At 35.4% G+C, this 16024-nt stretch overlaps 2 protein-coding genes across 2 annotated transcripts; one reads left to right on the top strand and one right to left on the bottom strand.

Moving 5' to 3' along the window:
* Positions 1 to 681: 681 nt before the first annotated feature.
* On the bottom strand, positions 682 to 12242 carry LOC125868244 (anaphase-promoting complex subunit 6). Its single transcript, XM_049548873.1, has 16 exons — positions 11857 to 12242; positions 9614 to 9748; positions 9435 to 9508; positions 8359 to 8398; positions 8016 to 8061; positions 7009 to 7088; positions 6566 to 6747; positions 6277 to 6402; positions 4783 to 4857; positions 3975 to 4100; positions 2590 to 2659; positions 2325 to 2407; positions 1932 to 2045; positions 1173 to 1272; positions 1042 to 1077; positions 682 to 944 (listed from the first exon to the last, which is right to left on the bottom strand). Exons 1-16 carry the CDS (start codon positions 12100 to 12102, stop codon positions 822 to 824), a joined length of 1656 nt encoding a protein of 551 aa, XP_049404830.1. The 5' UTR covers positions 12103 to 12242; the 3' UTR covers positions 682 to 821.
* Positions 12243 to 12793: 551 nt separating this feature from the next.
* LOC125869241 (putative pentatricopeptide repeat-containing protein At1g53330) lies at positions 12794 to 14749 on the top strand. The gene has a single exon (XM_049549808.1). It carries the CDS (start codon positions 12864 to 12866, stop codon positions 14274 to 14276), a length of 1413 nt encoding a protein of 470 aa, XP_049405765.1. The 5' UTR covers positions 12794 to 12863; the 3' UTR covers positions 14277 to 14749.
* Positions 14750 to 16024: the final 1275 nt, after the last annotated feature.

The following is a 16024-nucleotide window of genomic DNA, read 5'->3' as shown; positions in this document are numbered from 1 at the left end:
TAATACTTGGGGGGAAATTTGGCAAATAATGTTTGTCCATATAATTTGTCATTATTTGGCAAATATCCCAAATTCCCAAATACTAGTTTTTTCTAGTATTTGGGCCAAATCTCATTATTTGGATCTATTAAAAATTGAAATTTTACACCAAACTTTTATCTTTTACAAAAACACCCTCTATAATAGTTGTTTGCGTTGTATTACATAATATTTTATGTGAACACCAAAGCAGTGATGAAATATTCAGTGACTATGAAAGTGATGATATAGTTGTTGATGAAAATGATGACCAATCGGCTCACGATAACAAAGTCATGTGCTTTGTTTACTTCACGATGTATGAAATGATGCTTGTTGCACTCACTCCAAACTATCATATTGCTCCAGTGTCATGAACACTACTTGTTATTTGTTGCAACGATGATCCAATTGACTTGTAATACAAACTTATGATTAGTTTTGATAGTTTTTAAAACTTATGGGTCTAAATCATATTTTTCTAAAAAAGTGAAATATATTTCCCAAATACTATGACCAAACACATGGTAAAATTTCACCCAAATTTTATTTGCCAAGAATATTTGGAAATCTATGGCCAAACGCTAGCATTGTATGGTTTGAGACAACTCCTGGTGCATACACCTTATAATGAATAGAAAAGGAGAATCTAGTTATAAACTTTATATGTAGATACAAATTTATCAACACCTGCTCCTACTAGTCTATGATACAACAAGATAAAAGTAAATCTTGTACACTGTTTTCCTAAACTTTTGGAGAAATCATCACATATAAATAACATTACCAGAGAATTCTCTACATTACATAAATAGACCACCAGAACGAGATTTAACTATTGGGTCAATTCCATGGCGGCTTTCATCAACAAGAGCTAAAGTTAACATTTCTGTGCAGAATTGATCATCCGGTTTGAACCACAACGCCTGTTTCCCGGAAATGGAACAACAGTCTCAATATTGATTTGTGCAAAACACTATCAGACCAAATAGCGTATTTACACATTTTGAATTGGAAACTCACCTTGTGATAGTATGTAATAGCTGCTGTGTAATTATTCTGCACAATTGCAACAACAACATATCAGAGCCAAGTTTGTAACTTCGGACATCATATACAATCAGAGAAATTTCTTTTTTTCTGAGATTTATTACCTGGAGATGATAAGTGTATGCAAGACCAGCGTAAGTACTTAGACTTCTTGTAGACAATGCAAGGGCTCTCTCATAATATGCGATTGCCTCATTGTACCTCCTGAAAGAAAGTTTTGCTTAATATTACCTACAGCTAAAATGTTTACAAACTTACCTTCAAAGGTGAATCCGAGATTTAAATTGTTGGGTTTAGCCTTTAAAGTGCTTAACACGTAACTCATTCTACTTTTGAAATTATGGGTTCAAAGGGTAATATGCATTAAAATTTTATTTATTGCATATATCTATCAATGTTAGGTATCAAAATATTGGGTTAAGCTGAACCAATTAAATAAAGGCTCCATTTGCCTCTGGGCAAATTTGATGTCCCTAATATTAATTCCCTAAAGAACGACCATTGGCCATATAATCAATAACCTAAGGACTAAGTGATTCAAAGCATCTTCCGTATATTAACTCCATTGCATGTTTTTTTTCAAAGAAAAGAAAGTACTAACCACACAGCTGGTAAAGCTGTTCAGCTTTCTCCGGCTGGTAAACTCATTAGCACATTAACCGAAACAAATATGTGATAAATCTTCTTAATATTTAAAGAACTTCTTGAAATATGAACCTCATCGAAGAATACTATTATAGCAAAGCCTGAGGACATGTAACCTCGTTATTGATGTTATTTTTTGGATCTAATGAGAAGGAAAACAAATGGCTACAAACTACAACTTGTACGTTACAAAACTAATATTAGCACAAGTCACTTACTTTAATTTTCTGAGGGCATGAGCAAGATTGATTACTGTTGATTCCCACATCTCACTTAAGGAAGATGGAATGTGAGACAATGTTTTCTCAAACCACCGCACTGCTTTCTTATACCTGAAAGAGTTCGAAGAGAAAAATAAATAAAGTTTTGGTACAACGGATAAGAATATAACAAGAGAGAGATCAACAGAATTTTTCGTACTAAGGGGAAAGATACTCAAGTATAGTAGGTTGAACTAGACTTCAGAACAATATATCCATAATTTTCAAAATGTAAACTGTTTGAGATTAACACAGAAAATACATGTTTTATCACTTCTAGAGGATAAATGAGAGAAATGTTACGCAACTAAATCATAAATGTCGTAAATTCACAAGAGTAAAGACCCTTACTCCTTCATATGATAAGCAACAACTCCAAGTTCATTATATACAAGTGGATCTGAGGGGCATATTGACTTTGCCTGCATAAAAAACTGAAGGGAAACATTATCAGCGCTATTATTTGGGGGAACTCCAGACAATTGTCAATAGATTTCAGGGTGAACAACCAGCACGAGCACGCACTTGTGCAGACTCAGAGAAGAGAATATTTTTTCTCACAACCTAAGCATAACCAAGAGTTGAACATAGGAAACCACAGACAATGTATAATCACCTGCTCAGCCAGTTTAAAGCTGTGAGTACGCATATATTCCATTCCAATGTACAAAGTAGGCAAATGGTACCTGGAAAAAAGAAAAATTAAGGATTCAACCTGTCAAGGAAAATATACACCCTTAGTAAGTTATAAGAGGGACTGCAAGATAGGAAGTTACTCTAGTGGGCCAAAGTACAAAAGTTATCTCCATTACAAAAAATCCGCCTTTCTTTTGTGTTTGTTCCTTCTTTTTTCGGAGTTGAGTTGAGTTGAGTTCAATTCATTTAAGAACTCAATCCTTCTTGTTGATTATTTGAGTCCCAATTCATATTTTGAGACTTTGTAATTGGTTGGTATTGTGTTTTGGGACCTGTTGACATAGTTCAGGTTGAGACCCGCAGGGCTCAGGGTGGTATCAGACAAATTTGCAGCTTGCCAGTGGCTGAAATCTGGTGACCAGATCTGGTGTGAGCCATGATTGTGAAGGGGTACGGTGATCACGATGAAGATTTGACCGGTCAAGGGGACATTTATTCTCTATGATCGCATAACTGTGGAATCCGGAGGTAACAAATACATGAACACCGCAATCAGGAAGGGCTAATAAGAGAGTTGACTTTAGTCAGCTATTCCCCGTGGTCACATGGATTTGGCCGGCACAACAAAGGTCTGTTTTTTGGCCTAGAAGTCTTATTACATAGGATGGTTCAGTGTAGCGACTGAGGGTTGTGAAGACCCATATATTGGTCTATTAGTCCTATCTGCATAGGTCCCACTATACGTTCTAGTGATCCTATTCAAGAGGGTCAGTGCAAATGTGCTTCATTTCATGCTTGATGGCTATTGATATTTTATACCTGCTATGGTTATGATATAATGTGCAATACCTTGTTTGCAACATGCATACTGTTTTTGAAGATTTATTCCACGGGGTAAGACGAAGGAGCAGGTCGATGATATTATTAGGCCCTTGTGGCTCACCAAATCACTTACAGCTCTGAGCAGATTCCTCTACTAGTGCTACTACCAAGGAACATCACGGATCTTCATTTGAGACAGTGTTCTAGATTTTCCGGAAGTGAGCCCACCACACTATTGTCTGACATCCTACACTGCCATGTGGCTTGTAATAAACCTCATCTAGACGACTAGTCAACCATTAGTTTTAGGGGCATTTTTAGGCCAAAAATAATGTTGAGGGCATTGTTGGTCCAGTAGGGGGGAGGAGGGTATGATTTAGACAAATTCAATAGGTTAGAGGAATTTTTGGCCCTTTTTCGTTCAACTTAGTATGGATGAAAGAATTAGCACAAATAAAAGTTCTAGTGTATCAGAAAATTTGAAAATACTAGGTCTGTCACAGCTAGGAGAAGACAAAATTATCAAGCAAAAATAGGATTTACCCAGGAAATAATCTAGCAGCAGTGCGGTAAGCTGACATTGCCTGGTCTCCTTCTTCTTGAGCTGCATAAGCATTTCCATATCCTATCCAAGCTGAAGCAAATGTTCCATCTAAGCTTGTTGCCTTACTGCCATATATAAAAAATCAGAATACAAAATAAGACCCTCAACAACTGAATGTGGATGAATTATTTGTAAGCTACATTAGAATATCCAAAGAACCAGAAATATGAGATAGCACTTAGCTCTCAAAGCTTAAGCACTTACACGATTGCTAAGATTATCCATTTTATCAGGTAAGTAAATTGATAAGAGTAATTCATTCAGGAAATCATATCATTTAATATCTTCAATGGAAGGACCAGTCTTCACTTCAGTGACGGAGCAGTAAAGAAGAAAATCACCACCCAAAGGATACATTTTATTTGACATGGGAAATCAGAGATCACAAAAATCTTAGAAGAATTTCATATGATCCAGTCGAACTTTTGGTAGAAATTTACTTTTAATATCACTACCGACCACTCAGATTCTTACATAAACTTTTTTTTTTGACAAGGTAATATGCTACTAAAGAAAAAGGAAAACTACCCAGATGGTACAGGATACAAAAGACTAGAACTATAGTCACATGTACCAATAGTGTTGCATAAGACAAAGAGGGGCAGAAAACCAAATTCCATATTCCAAACCTTGAAGAGAATGTTTGGCCAGAAATATTGTCGTGAAACAAAGAAGTTCCACGAGAGAGAAAGATGGATAGAATTACAAACCCTCTTCTTCATGACATGATGACATAAATATTTTTACCTAAAATAGCGGCGTGCTTGGTCATATTTCTTGATACAATAGTAGTAGCAACCAACTGCAAACCATGACAGAGCCCTGAATAAACAACATGGTCTAGTGAGGCAATCATATAATAGTAGTTTTCACCACAAATAATGGACATAGAAAAGGAATAAAACTTATCATCAATCCAAACAAATTGAAGCACCATCTCTCCAAGTCCACCTTATGCTAATTTATCCACCAATAGGCTAGAGTTTATTCTTTTAAAATGATGCAAAACATAAATTCAATGCCACATCGCATACATTTAAGACTTTGAATTGTTATCTACTAAACTGACACCTACCTATGGAGATTCCTCTCTGCTAGTTATCTACTCAACTGACACCGGTAGTTTTGCCTGTGGAAGAGAGCAGTATCCCGTGGAATATAGACCTATATGCAAGCTAGCTTGAAAACCACCTTCTAAAAAGAAGACCGAAAAATGGTTGACATGAAAGTCAAAACTTGAGTCCATTTTTCAATTCACGGCATGCTTAATTTTGAATAGTTTGCTAATCTTTCAAATTATTTTTTCTAGATTTTCTCTTGATTCCACAAATTGACTTGTTAATAATGGCATACTGGAAAATAGATGATCTCAGTTTGGTATACCTTTTGCTGTAAAATAAAACAATATATGCAGTTATTATCATTTTAAAGATTTGCATTAGTCCTTACACAACTATCTCTGACAAAGTTAGCACCAAATTATTGTAAAATCCACTCTTTAATGGCAAGTAAACCTATTCCCATCAATGCTTAAGCAGAAGATACTTTTCAAAATGTAAATCATTTGGGTGAAGTATTAGCACTTAATTGGTGTATTTCTCTAGGCAAAGTCGTAATAAAGAAAGAGTGCTCCCTATGAAAAGGTTGGGTTTGCTGTTTCCACATCTACTGGAATAGATACTAAAGTTGGGAATGAGTACTAGAATAGGCAAGTTTTTGAACCAGGGTATATCATGCTGTCATTATTTGGTTTTCCTGTTTCTATTCCTAAACTATGTTATCTTTTTCTTTTACCATTCTTTTGAATAATATTGTTTAATATGTTACATGAAAAGAACAAGTGATATTAGATTGGTTGTGAACTTAGAAAATTATCACTTGATTGACATATCAGAATAGCAAAATTTGTTTGAAATCCCAACTGGATCCCCCACCCTCTCTCTTGTAGTCTTGTTTGTTGCCATGTCTATCGAAATGAATGATCAGGGTAACATATAAGTTAAATGTCAACAAGAAAAGAGATTTTTGCATGAATAATCACTCTTAACTCTATTGACCTTGAAAAGAACTCAACTCCCAGCAAAAGGCTATGAGTAGAATCACATTTTTCTTGATTAATAAGAATTTTGCATACTTTAGGTTTATTCAGAAACGAAAATCTTCATGCAATAGTTATGCCTTGTGAACGAATAACGCATATGCAGCAATATATTTTTCAAAACTCAAGCCCTGCCCACTCACTTTTGAGGATAATCCTTCACTAAATTGCAAGCCATAAGATACAGCTCATTGGAATGTCCCAACTCCATTGCTGCTGCTAAGTGCACCAGGGTACACTTGAGGTGGAACGGATCCTTTTCAAGCAATCTGTATTTTATCATGTACCAAAGTATAAGAGGAAAAGGAAACAGTTGCCAAAGTTCAAGTAGTGATGTAAAGTAGGTACCAAAATACATGTGCTCAGTATACAATAAGATCAAGCAAAAGCATAAAAAGACATAATTTCCTTTCTGGTGGGTTACCAACTTACTCAGATGTTAGTTCAAAGCATTTCTGATATTCACCGCATTGATGATAGTACTCAGCTTTGCAGGCCAAAAGATCAGTGTTGGATTTAAGCGTACACAAAACAGATTTGTCCGACAGCTTTGTATTAGGTCCACTCTGTTCCAGCTCTCTAAATTTAGCTTCCACCACATTTTCTTTATCATACTGAGAAGCACGGGAAAAGAAAAAAATTATTCCATTGAGGAGTAAATGGATACGCAAAACATAAAATTAAACTTGATCTACGCGAATGATAAAACATTTCAACATTTCTGTAAAAATTCGAGTACAGCTTCTGTCTATTTATCAACATAAAGTACCAAATTCAATACTATTTTTCAATTGAGTGAAACTTAAAAGTTAAGTGTTTATGATCCATAAAGAAGATCATATGGAATACAATGTAGCCTTATAAGAAGTGATTACCTTCTTTATCAAACAAGAATAGAATGAAGAGAGCCACCCATCTTCAGGACCAAATTGCAAACATGAGAGCAGGGTTCTCTCTGAAATTCACTAGCAACTGGATTGGTCAATTTCTCATAATAATTCCTTTAACAAAGATAACATTAACACAATAATACTATCAACTATTTTTCTTTAGCAGTTTTCAATAATAGTATCAACAATAAATAGCATTATAAAAGGCAAAAGCAGGAAAAATGCCAAAATTCATCAAGATTTTAAGTGCAAAACACAATTAAAGAGCAGGCCTTGGTAAATAAAGGTGAAAAAGGAAACAAATGAAAAATATAAATGTGATCTGAAAAATAACTATAACACGAGTAATACTCATAGGACAAAGGAATTTGAGAAGCTACAGTTAAGTGCATATTTAACATATCAATTTTTTGATTTGCATATTTAACATATCAATTGTTCCAAAAACTATTTAAAATTTCTGATTCTAATGCTAAGAGGGGGTTTAGTTTTCTAATTTAGGCTTAGTGGCTACTTCCCTACTAAAATTCTAACTTTATATTTCTAATGACTCACATCTTTATATAACATTTCTTTATCAATTAATATACCACTTTGCCAGGGGGGTTTACGAGTATTCTCCAGTTAAATATATTGTTTAGTTCCACTCCCAACAAGATCGAGCTTATAGGCGGTGAAGAGGATCCCTTAGTCTTGGTGCCTACATAGATACTGCCTAAGCAACACAAGCAGCCAACTGCCCCTGCACAGTTTCAGAGTTTGAGCATATTATGGGCCTTTAACAGCACTGAACAGTGAACAATAATAGAATGTTTGGCTAAAAGAAAGAGAATGTTCATTACTTATAAAAACACACACCAAGGATTTTTGTAGTACAATCAACTCGGTCTCCAAAAGTACTTGCATTGTTTTAAGACATTTTGATTCTATAAACTAGCTTGTACTATTTCATAGTTCCAAGAAGATCCACTTTGACCAGCAAAGGTTCTCACCTTCATCACAAGTGAGCATGTGATTCTCTATCAGACATTCCAATGCCTGAAAATGAGAAAATGAGCATAGATAAATTTCATAACTGTCATGGAATTGAAAGCATGAAGGACCTATGATGCTTCTACGATTAGGAAAAACATGAATATAAGATAACCAAGTATCTTCCAGAGTTTTACCATATAAATCTGGCCTCTAATACAGTAATTGCCAAGATTAATTTCTTAGCCATACCAAAGGAGGAGAAAAAAGCTAAACAAGAAACCAAGAGACATACTAACCAACCCCTAGATAAAGACTTCCATCAATTACAGAAGAATGACTAGAAAAGCAAAACTTACATACCTCATAACACAAAGGATCAGCCTTGATAGCAGCTTTATACCTAAGGAAGTGTCATGGAGTTATAACAAGTCAGCTCCTTCCAATAATATAACTGAATATTTAACCGCTAGACCAATATTAAGAAGTAAGGAAAGACAGCTCAGCACATGATGGAGCTGTAATTCCTTAACATCAGATTCAACGATATCTCTTGCAATACAGTTAACTTGAGACTGAATACATCTCTTTATCACATAGGATCTTCAAAATTCATTTTCTAACCTAATTTATGCACAAAAAAGCAAGGAATGAGAGGTAAGAAGATGAGATTGCTGATGATCAGAGATGCTGAACACAAGAAAAAAGATGAGGATAATTTGTTCCTACAGTTATATTAAGGGGAACCAATAATTTCTTCATTGTATTAACAAACAACAAATGAAAGAGACAAAACGAGGGAAAGGATGAGGATTGGGGTCAGTAAACAAAAGGTTCATCCGTATGATAGGCTATAGTCAAAAGTTAATTACTTCGACACCAATTATTAAAATAATTAGCTCTTTCTGAATGTTATTATTCTTTTGAGTTTAAAAACTACCAGAAATCAGATGTAAGGAATTTATATACTCTAACCCACTTTTATCACTTTTTGAGAAGAAAAAAGATGAGATAAAAGTGGTTAAGAGTATTTACCACTTTTATCTCAAGGAACCCAAATAACACTGTTAAACTTCTTCATTCCTTGCTTATTTGATTTGCTAAGATGTACTATGTTCGAATTAAATGTGGAAAGTCATTTTGCCTCACTTCCTATACTTTCTATCATTTCTTCTCCCTCATAACTAGTCTGAAAACATGATTACCAGCCAAACAGAAAACTATAGCACCGAGCAATCTCTCCCATGTCGCACAAGATATTCAGACCAAATCTACAACAACAACATACCTAGTGAAATCACACAAGTGGGATCTGGGGAGGGTAGAGTGTGTGTAGGCGTTACCCCTACCTTGTGGAGGTACAAAGGTTGTTAAGACCAAATCTGTAATCCAAAATTATGTCTATGAACATAGTGTCTTATATCCAAACTATCACTAACCATAGTCGAGCCTGTGCACGATTCTCCAACGCTTCATATGCCTTGCCCCTCAAAAAGCATATTGCTGATAAAATCTGTCAAAGATTTACATAGAGCATTTTGATTCTGTGGAAATGTAGGGACTCATAACAGATTCCGCGGGAAATCCTCACTAGGTCAGGGAGAATGGAAAAACTTACATTTATTTCACGATCTTCACCATCCTTGTCTAAGTACATGCTGTTGCACTCTCTTGTATCAGTAATATTTCCATGTTCATCCACTTTAGCATCACCCAGCATTAGAAGACATTGATCCCACTCCTTGAGTTCTTCCTAAAAATACAGAAATTATAAGAGGAAATTTAAGCAAACTATTTTAGAACATAATAGGGTCCAATTTGTTAAGCCTAATGTTTAGTCTTAACAAATAGAAAATTACTTGTATGTTAGTGTAGGGATAAGTGCAAGATTATGATGACCTCTTATTTTGGAGAATCCCTAATTAGTCTTGAGATACACATATATAGAAGAAAACAAAATATGGATCCAACCAAAGGCGGAACCAGAATTTTCAGTAAGGGGTTCAAAATTTGTAGAAATAGACACATGAAGCAGCCGAAGGGGGTTCGACATCTACTATATATACATAAAAAAAAAAATAAAAAAAATTTGAGAATGGAACATAAAAAAATATTTTAACCATGTATAAATAATATAATTTTCCACCGAAGGGGGTTCGGATGAACCCCCTTCTACTAAGTTGGCACCGCCCCTGGATCCAACTACCATTTATAGTTAATCCCAATTATTTAGGGATTGAGGCTTCGTTGAGTGATTGATTCATAATAAGACCCTAGTTTATGGGATAGATACTACAGATTTAAACCTAACCATAATCATACTTAGGGGCGTGACATGTTGATAACTGAAAGAGAAAGACGGCAACCTACATTCAAATGGTAGCACCTTGCCCAATGTAGGCAGCCTAATTAACAAAAAAATCAAATATGTAGTAGTTCAAGAATAATAACTATAAACACAAATAACAATTATATAAATCATTTTTACAATTAGGTGAAATATTTATTGTTTAGCCCTCTCTTTAAGACAGTTGGACTCAGAGACACACACCTCTGAAGCACCGCCCAAGCAAGGTGAAGCACTAAACCTGTTTGCACGTAGTTTCATGGCTTATGAATGCATCAAGCAGGCATTCGATGACAGTAGAAGGTTAGTGGGTATTGTCAGGCTGGAAATACTATCACGTACTATGTTGTTGAGTTAAATCTTTTAGTGTTCTGCAGTGTTGCAACTGTAACACTTCAAGTTAGGGAAGACAAACAAAGAAGAATAGAACCAGAATCTGATCCAATTGTTCAGTTTATCTTTTTTATTAGAATTGCTAGTTTTCTTTATATTCTCACTGAATAAAAGCAAATTTACAGGGTTTCAAGAGCGTGCTAGCTCGATCCTAGATAGAGTGGCGAAGCTGTGAAATAATGGATTAGGTGAAAAGGGGAGGTGGGGATCACCTCTAACAAGTGTATGCTTTCAAGTGTAGATTTTTTTATCAAGTGTAGATTTTCACTCTCAACTTTCACCATATAAGGAAAAAGACTGGTTTGATTCCACGGTGTGCTTCTTTCATCTCCTCAATCAACACTTGGTGCACAGAAAGAAGAAAGAGGTTTGTGGATATAATATAGATAGGGGGTGAAAGTCCAAAACATTACTTGGGATGGGAAAAAGTAGTTTATGCAAAAGAAAAAAACACAGGGTTTTATCAAGCCTTCACATTTTCGAGCAGCCTCATTGATATATGATCGAATCATCTTAAATGTATTAACAAGCATCTGGCAAATGATGTCAACCCCTGAAATTTAACACCTGAATCAAGTTCCAAGCATCTAGAAACATATGAAGTTTTACATAATAGGGTCCAACACACTACTCGATAACAGCTTAAAATACAATTCTTTGTGTAGTGTTTGTGTCCCATTTATTAGTGATAACTAAAGCACAACCATACTAGAGGCTGAACCTACTTTGCTGAATCACCACTTCTAAAGTTAAAGCACAACAAGTAGCCTGTATAACTCAATTAACAGCTAAGGAGCACCACTAAACATGTTGAATCCCCAATAACACCATATAAACAAGTACCAAAAAACAGTTCTTTGGGTAGTTTTTGCCCCATTTTGCTACTAGAGCCTAAACCTGCTTTTGTTAATCACCACTTAACATAAAATTACAATGCATAAGCAGCCTTTTATTCAATTAACACATAAACATGAAGATCCCAGATAACCTTATTTATAAAAGTGCAAAAAGACACAATCTTGGAACAAAATGGAGGCAATTAGACCTCGACATGATCCGAATTAGCTTGGAACAGATAAACAATCAAGTATTCAATTATTTGTATAGTAAAAAGGGCATACAAGGCACTTGGCGGCGAGGTATCGGAAGCGGAGGTCACGAAGGACGATTTGAGAAGCATTAAGAAGGTGAAAAGCCCGGCGATAGTGTCGACCAAGATACAAAGCTTGTGCTTGCATGTATATATCAGCTGGGTCAGAAGTAATTGCAGCTACTTTATCAGCAAAGAAGATAGCTGATGAATACAAATGTTTACTCACACAATCCCTCACCACACCTCTTAGCCTCTCAATTTCTTCTTCCCTCATTGTTTGTACACAAATTTCTCTTTGATTGTTCAAGTTTGAATTCAAAATTGAGAGTTATGGGAATCAGATTTGGGCAGAAGAAGAGCGGGAGGTTATTGTTTGTGAAAAAAATGGAGGCGGGTTTTAGACGGGTTTTTGAAAAACATACGCTAACATTCAAAGGCAATTGTATCAACCTATTTGTTCGATAAATATAGTCTAATTCATTAATCTATCTAATAAGATATTTGTTGGTTCGATATAAATTTAACGTTTTATTAGTTGTTATTTTATCCGTTAATTAATAAGGACTAAGGTATTGATGAAGCAAACTAATGTTAGTATCTATTTATATATATTGATTTGCTAACCAAACTAATGAAATATCCGTTAATTCGATATAGATTTAATATTTCGTTAGTGGTTGTTTAATCGGCTAATCAATAAGGTATAGTTGAAGCAAATTAATGTACTTAATCTATTACATCTATTCTTTTTTAAAAATCATATTTATGCAAATTCAATGACGGAATCATAATTTTCGCTAATAGGATTAGAAATATAAAAAGTAAACCTACAAAAAAGTTATCCGATGCTTATAACGAGCTCAACTAAATTTAAATTCATATAAACAAGTTTCACACCATATAGAGATAAAAGTATTCACTAACAAAGTCGACTCGACACTCAATCTACTCGTAATAGAAGATTGTGGCATATATGCAAGGCGAATTGGTTCATTTGAGCACAAACCGAGCTTCCAACAGTTTGGGAATACGAAAATGGAGAAAGTGAAAAAGGTATCATCTTTCAGTCTCTCCTCTCTGCTTCGCCAGCAAAAAGATGCTAAAATCGCCCTTCAGCTCTTCCTTAATCCTAATCCCAGCCATGGAAGCAACAAAACTACTAAACCCTTTCGTTATTCTCCACTCTGCTATGATCTCATCATCTGCAAGCTCGGCAGAGCCAAACTCTTTCAAGAAATGGAAAAAATCATCGATAAATTAAGACACGACACTCGAGTTTCTCTCAACGAAGTTGTTTTCTGCAATGTTATCTCTTTCTATGGAAGAGCACATTTACCTGAAAAGGCTCTTCATATGTATAATGAAATACCCTCTTTTCGCTGCTATAGAAGTATAAAATCTGTCAATAGCTTGTTAAATGCACTTTTAGCTTGTAAAGAATACGGCAAGATTCGTGAAATGTTAAACAACTTTGAAAATTACGCAACCCCAGATGTTTGTACGTTTAATATACTGATGAATGCGAGTTGTTTGTGTGGTGATTTGGATAGTGCACGGGAGGTGTTTGATGAAATGCGTAAGAGAGGAATTCAGCCAAATGTGGTGACTTTCGGGACGTTGATTAATGGGCTTTGCATGAATCGAGAGTTAGACGAGGCGTTTAGGATGAAAAAGATTATGGAGAGAGATTTTAAGTTGAAGCCTAATGCTTTCGTGTATGTTGCGTTGATTAAAGGACTTTGTAAGGTTGATGATTTGGATGCGGCAGTTAAGATGGAGGAGGAGATGTTGAGAAAGAAAGTGGAATTGGATTCAGCTGTGTATTCTACTTTGATTAGTGCGTATTTTAAGGTTGGTCGAAGGGATGAAGTTTATGGTTTGTTGATGGAGATGGAAAAGAATGGATGCAAATGTGATACAGTTACTTTCAATGCATTAATGCATGGTTATTGTCAGGCGAAAGACTTTGATTCTGCATTTAAGGTTCTGGATGAGATGGAAGGGAAGGGGTGTAAACCTGATGTAATTAGTTGCAATGTGATAATTCGGGGCCTTTGTGATGACGGGAAATTAAGAGAAGCTAGTGAACTCTTGGATGATATGCCAAGACGAAGGTGTAAACCCGATGTGGTTAGTTATAGGATATATCTTGACGGGCTCTGTAAAGCGAAGCAGTTTAAGGAAGCTGCAGTTATTTTACATGAGATGGTTTTCAAAGGATATATTCCTCGTGATACAAGTTTGTGTAAGTTATTCGACGGGCTAATTCAAGAAGGAGATAGAGAATCATTACTGAGAGCTCTGGATAACATGGCCTCTGTAAATTGTATTAGTAAAGAAGTGTGGGAAACGGTCATTTCCATGATGTGCCAACAAGATAACTTGTCTAGTGCATCTGCTCTTGTGGGAATGCTAACGAAGGATGGAGTAAACAAATTCTCCTTGTAATGGTTAAACACACCTTCTAGATGTGCTCACATACTTAACTCCCAAGTTCATTGGTCAGTCTGGTTCAAATCACGGATTTCTTGCAGAAAAAATCCTTGACAGGACTTCAAATGTGCGGATTTGCTGATCTATGAGTGACACCCCTAAGGTACTCAGGGTCCAAACATCTCTGACTTATAACAATGCTTAAGCTTCTTTTTTCTCTCATAAACATGTTGTCTGCCTTCCTTCTCTCCATAAATTTGTATCATGTCTGTAAGGTATTTTTAGAATGTACTCTCACAGGCTGCGGTTCTTGTTTCTATATTTTTAGCCCATATCTCGATAGAGAATGCTGTAATGGTCTCTGTTAAATAAGCTTTTCTGGTCTCTATCCGTCTTAACCATGTTGCCCTATGCAATGTAAAGTTCATTATTTGTGATCTGTTACCAACTGTGGTATACATAATTTTGTCCCCTTTGTGCTGTTGTTGCACAGGAAGGACAATAAAACTTGGTCCAGATGTTCTAGATTAAGGTTCTTGTAACTCTTTTACGTTTTGATTCAATTTGTAGGCGAATTACTCAGAGTATAAATCAGTAATGCCAAATGTTGTGAAAGCTGTAACTCTGATTCTTGTGAAGCAAAGATGCAATGAGATGGGAACAGAGTGACTTCAATTGATTACACTCTTTAGTTTTTAAAACGCTTTTCTTTAGCCGAGGGTTTGTCGGAAACAACCTTCTACCTCATACAATATAGAAATGAGTACACTCAACCCATATCCCACCTGTATGATCACAATGAATATGTTATTGATGTAGGAACTAAAAAATGGCAATTTGTGAATATTATCTTGACTTATTAGGGGAGGTGCTTATTAATGCCGAATTTACACTGTGCATGTAAGTATTAGACTATTAGTACGTTATTGACTTTGTTTGGTTATTATAACTCGACCTTTGCCTACTTCTGTCCCTTTTCATTTGTCTTCTCTTCCAAATTGTACTGTTCAAAACAACTTAGTTTTTCTCTAAAAGTTTGACCAAACACCTCAACAACAACATATTCAGTGAAATTTGACTAAGTTGGATCTAGGGAGGATTGAATGTGCATAGACCTTATTATCACCTCGTGGAGGTAGAGAGACTATTTTCAAAAGACCCCCGACTCAAGTGCATATCAAAACAGTATTTTAACTATTAATGTGTAAGTTCAAATGTAAATTAGGTAAATTTCTACTTCCTCTTGATGAATGTACTTTGTTGGTAATCAGTCAGAGTCAATCTCTGTCAAAGCAGCATGAACTCAAATTATTTTAGCCTCTAATAGTGGAAAAGATAAAGTTGATTATCACTAAAAAGCCAAAATGAAGCACGATGTTTGCGTGCACACAACAAGTCACTCTAGATAATATATGACATTTGTAATTTTCTACTGTAGTACTATTAATTGAATCGTTACATGTTTCTTTGTAGTGGGGATATCTGCAATAATCACATTGCGAAAAACCTTTCTTTGTCCACAACCTAGATATCACTCAAAATCTATAGACTATAACACACGGAACCCGTTTCGGACCTGATTTGAACTTGCCGACGTTATAAAAAACAAGAAGAAAAGCCGGCAGCTTAGTTCATCCATACCTACCCAAGTTCCACGAGGCATTATTTCTAACTTAGGCATATGAAAAACGATTAAAAAATCCTTTTATCATGTCAACTAACTTTGACACTTGTACTATTCTTCTCTTCCTATAAATTCCTCT

Source organism: Solanum stenotomum, chromosome 6, assembly GCF_019186545.1.
Source record: "Solanum stenotomum isolate F172 chromosome 6, ASM1918654v1, whole genome shotgun sequence".
Taxonomy (NCBI): domain Eukaryota; kingdom Viridiplantae; phylum Streptophyta; class Magnoliopsida; order Solanales; family Solanaceae; genus Solanum; species Solanum stenotomum.
This window is presented reverse-complemented; position numbering and strand designations above follow the sequence as displayed.

What these genes read in the sequence shown, in the direction of transcription:
- LOC125868244 (XM_049548873.1), bottom strand. Translation starts at nt 12,102, where the DNA reads ATGAGGGAAGAAGAAATTGAGAGGCTAAGAGGTGTGGTGAGGGATTGT. An exon ending in GTGAAGATCGTGAAATAAAT is followed by an intron (nt 9,509 to 9,613) that starts GTAAGTTTTTCC and finishes AATCTTTGACAG; the next exon opens with ATTTTATCAGCAATATGCTT. An exon ending in CAAGCACGCCGCTATTTTAG is followed by an intron (nt 4,101 to 4,782) that starts GTAAAAATATTT and finishes TATATATGGCAG; the next exon opens with TAAGGCAACAAGCTTAGATG.
- LOC125869241 (XM_049549808.1), top strand. Translation starts at nt 12,864, where the DNA reads ATGGAGAAAGTGAAAAAGGTATCATCTTTCAGTCTCTCCTCTCTGCTT.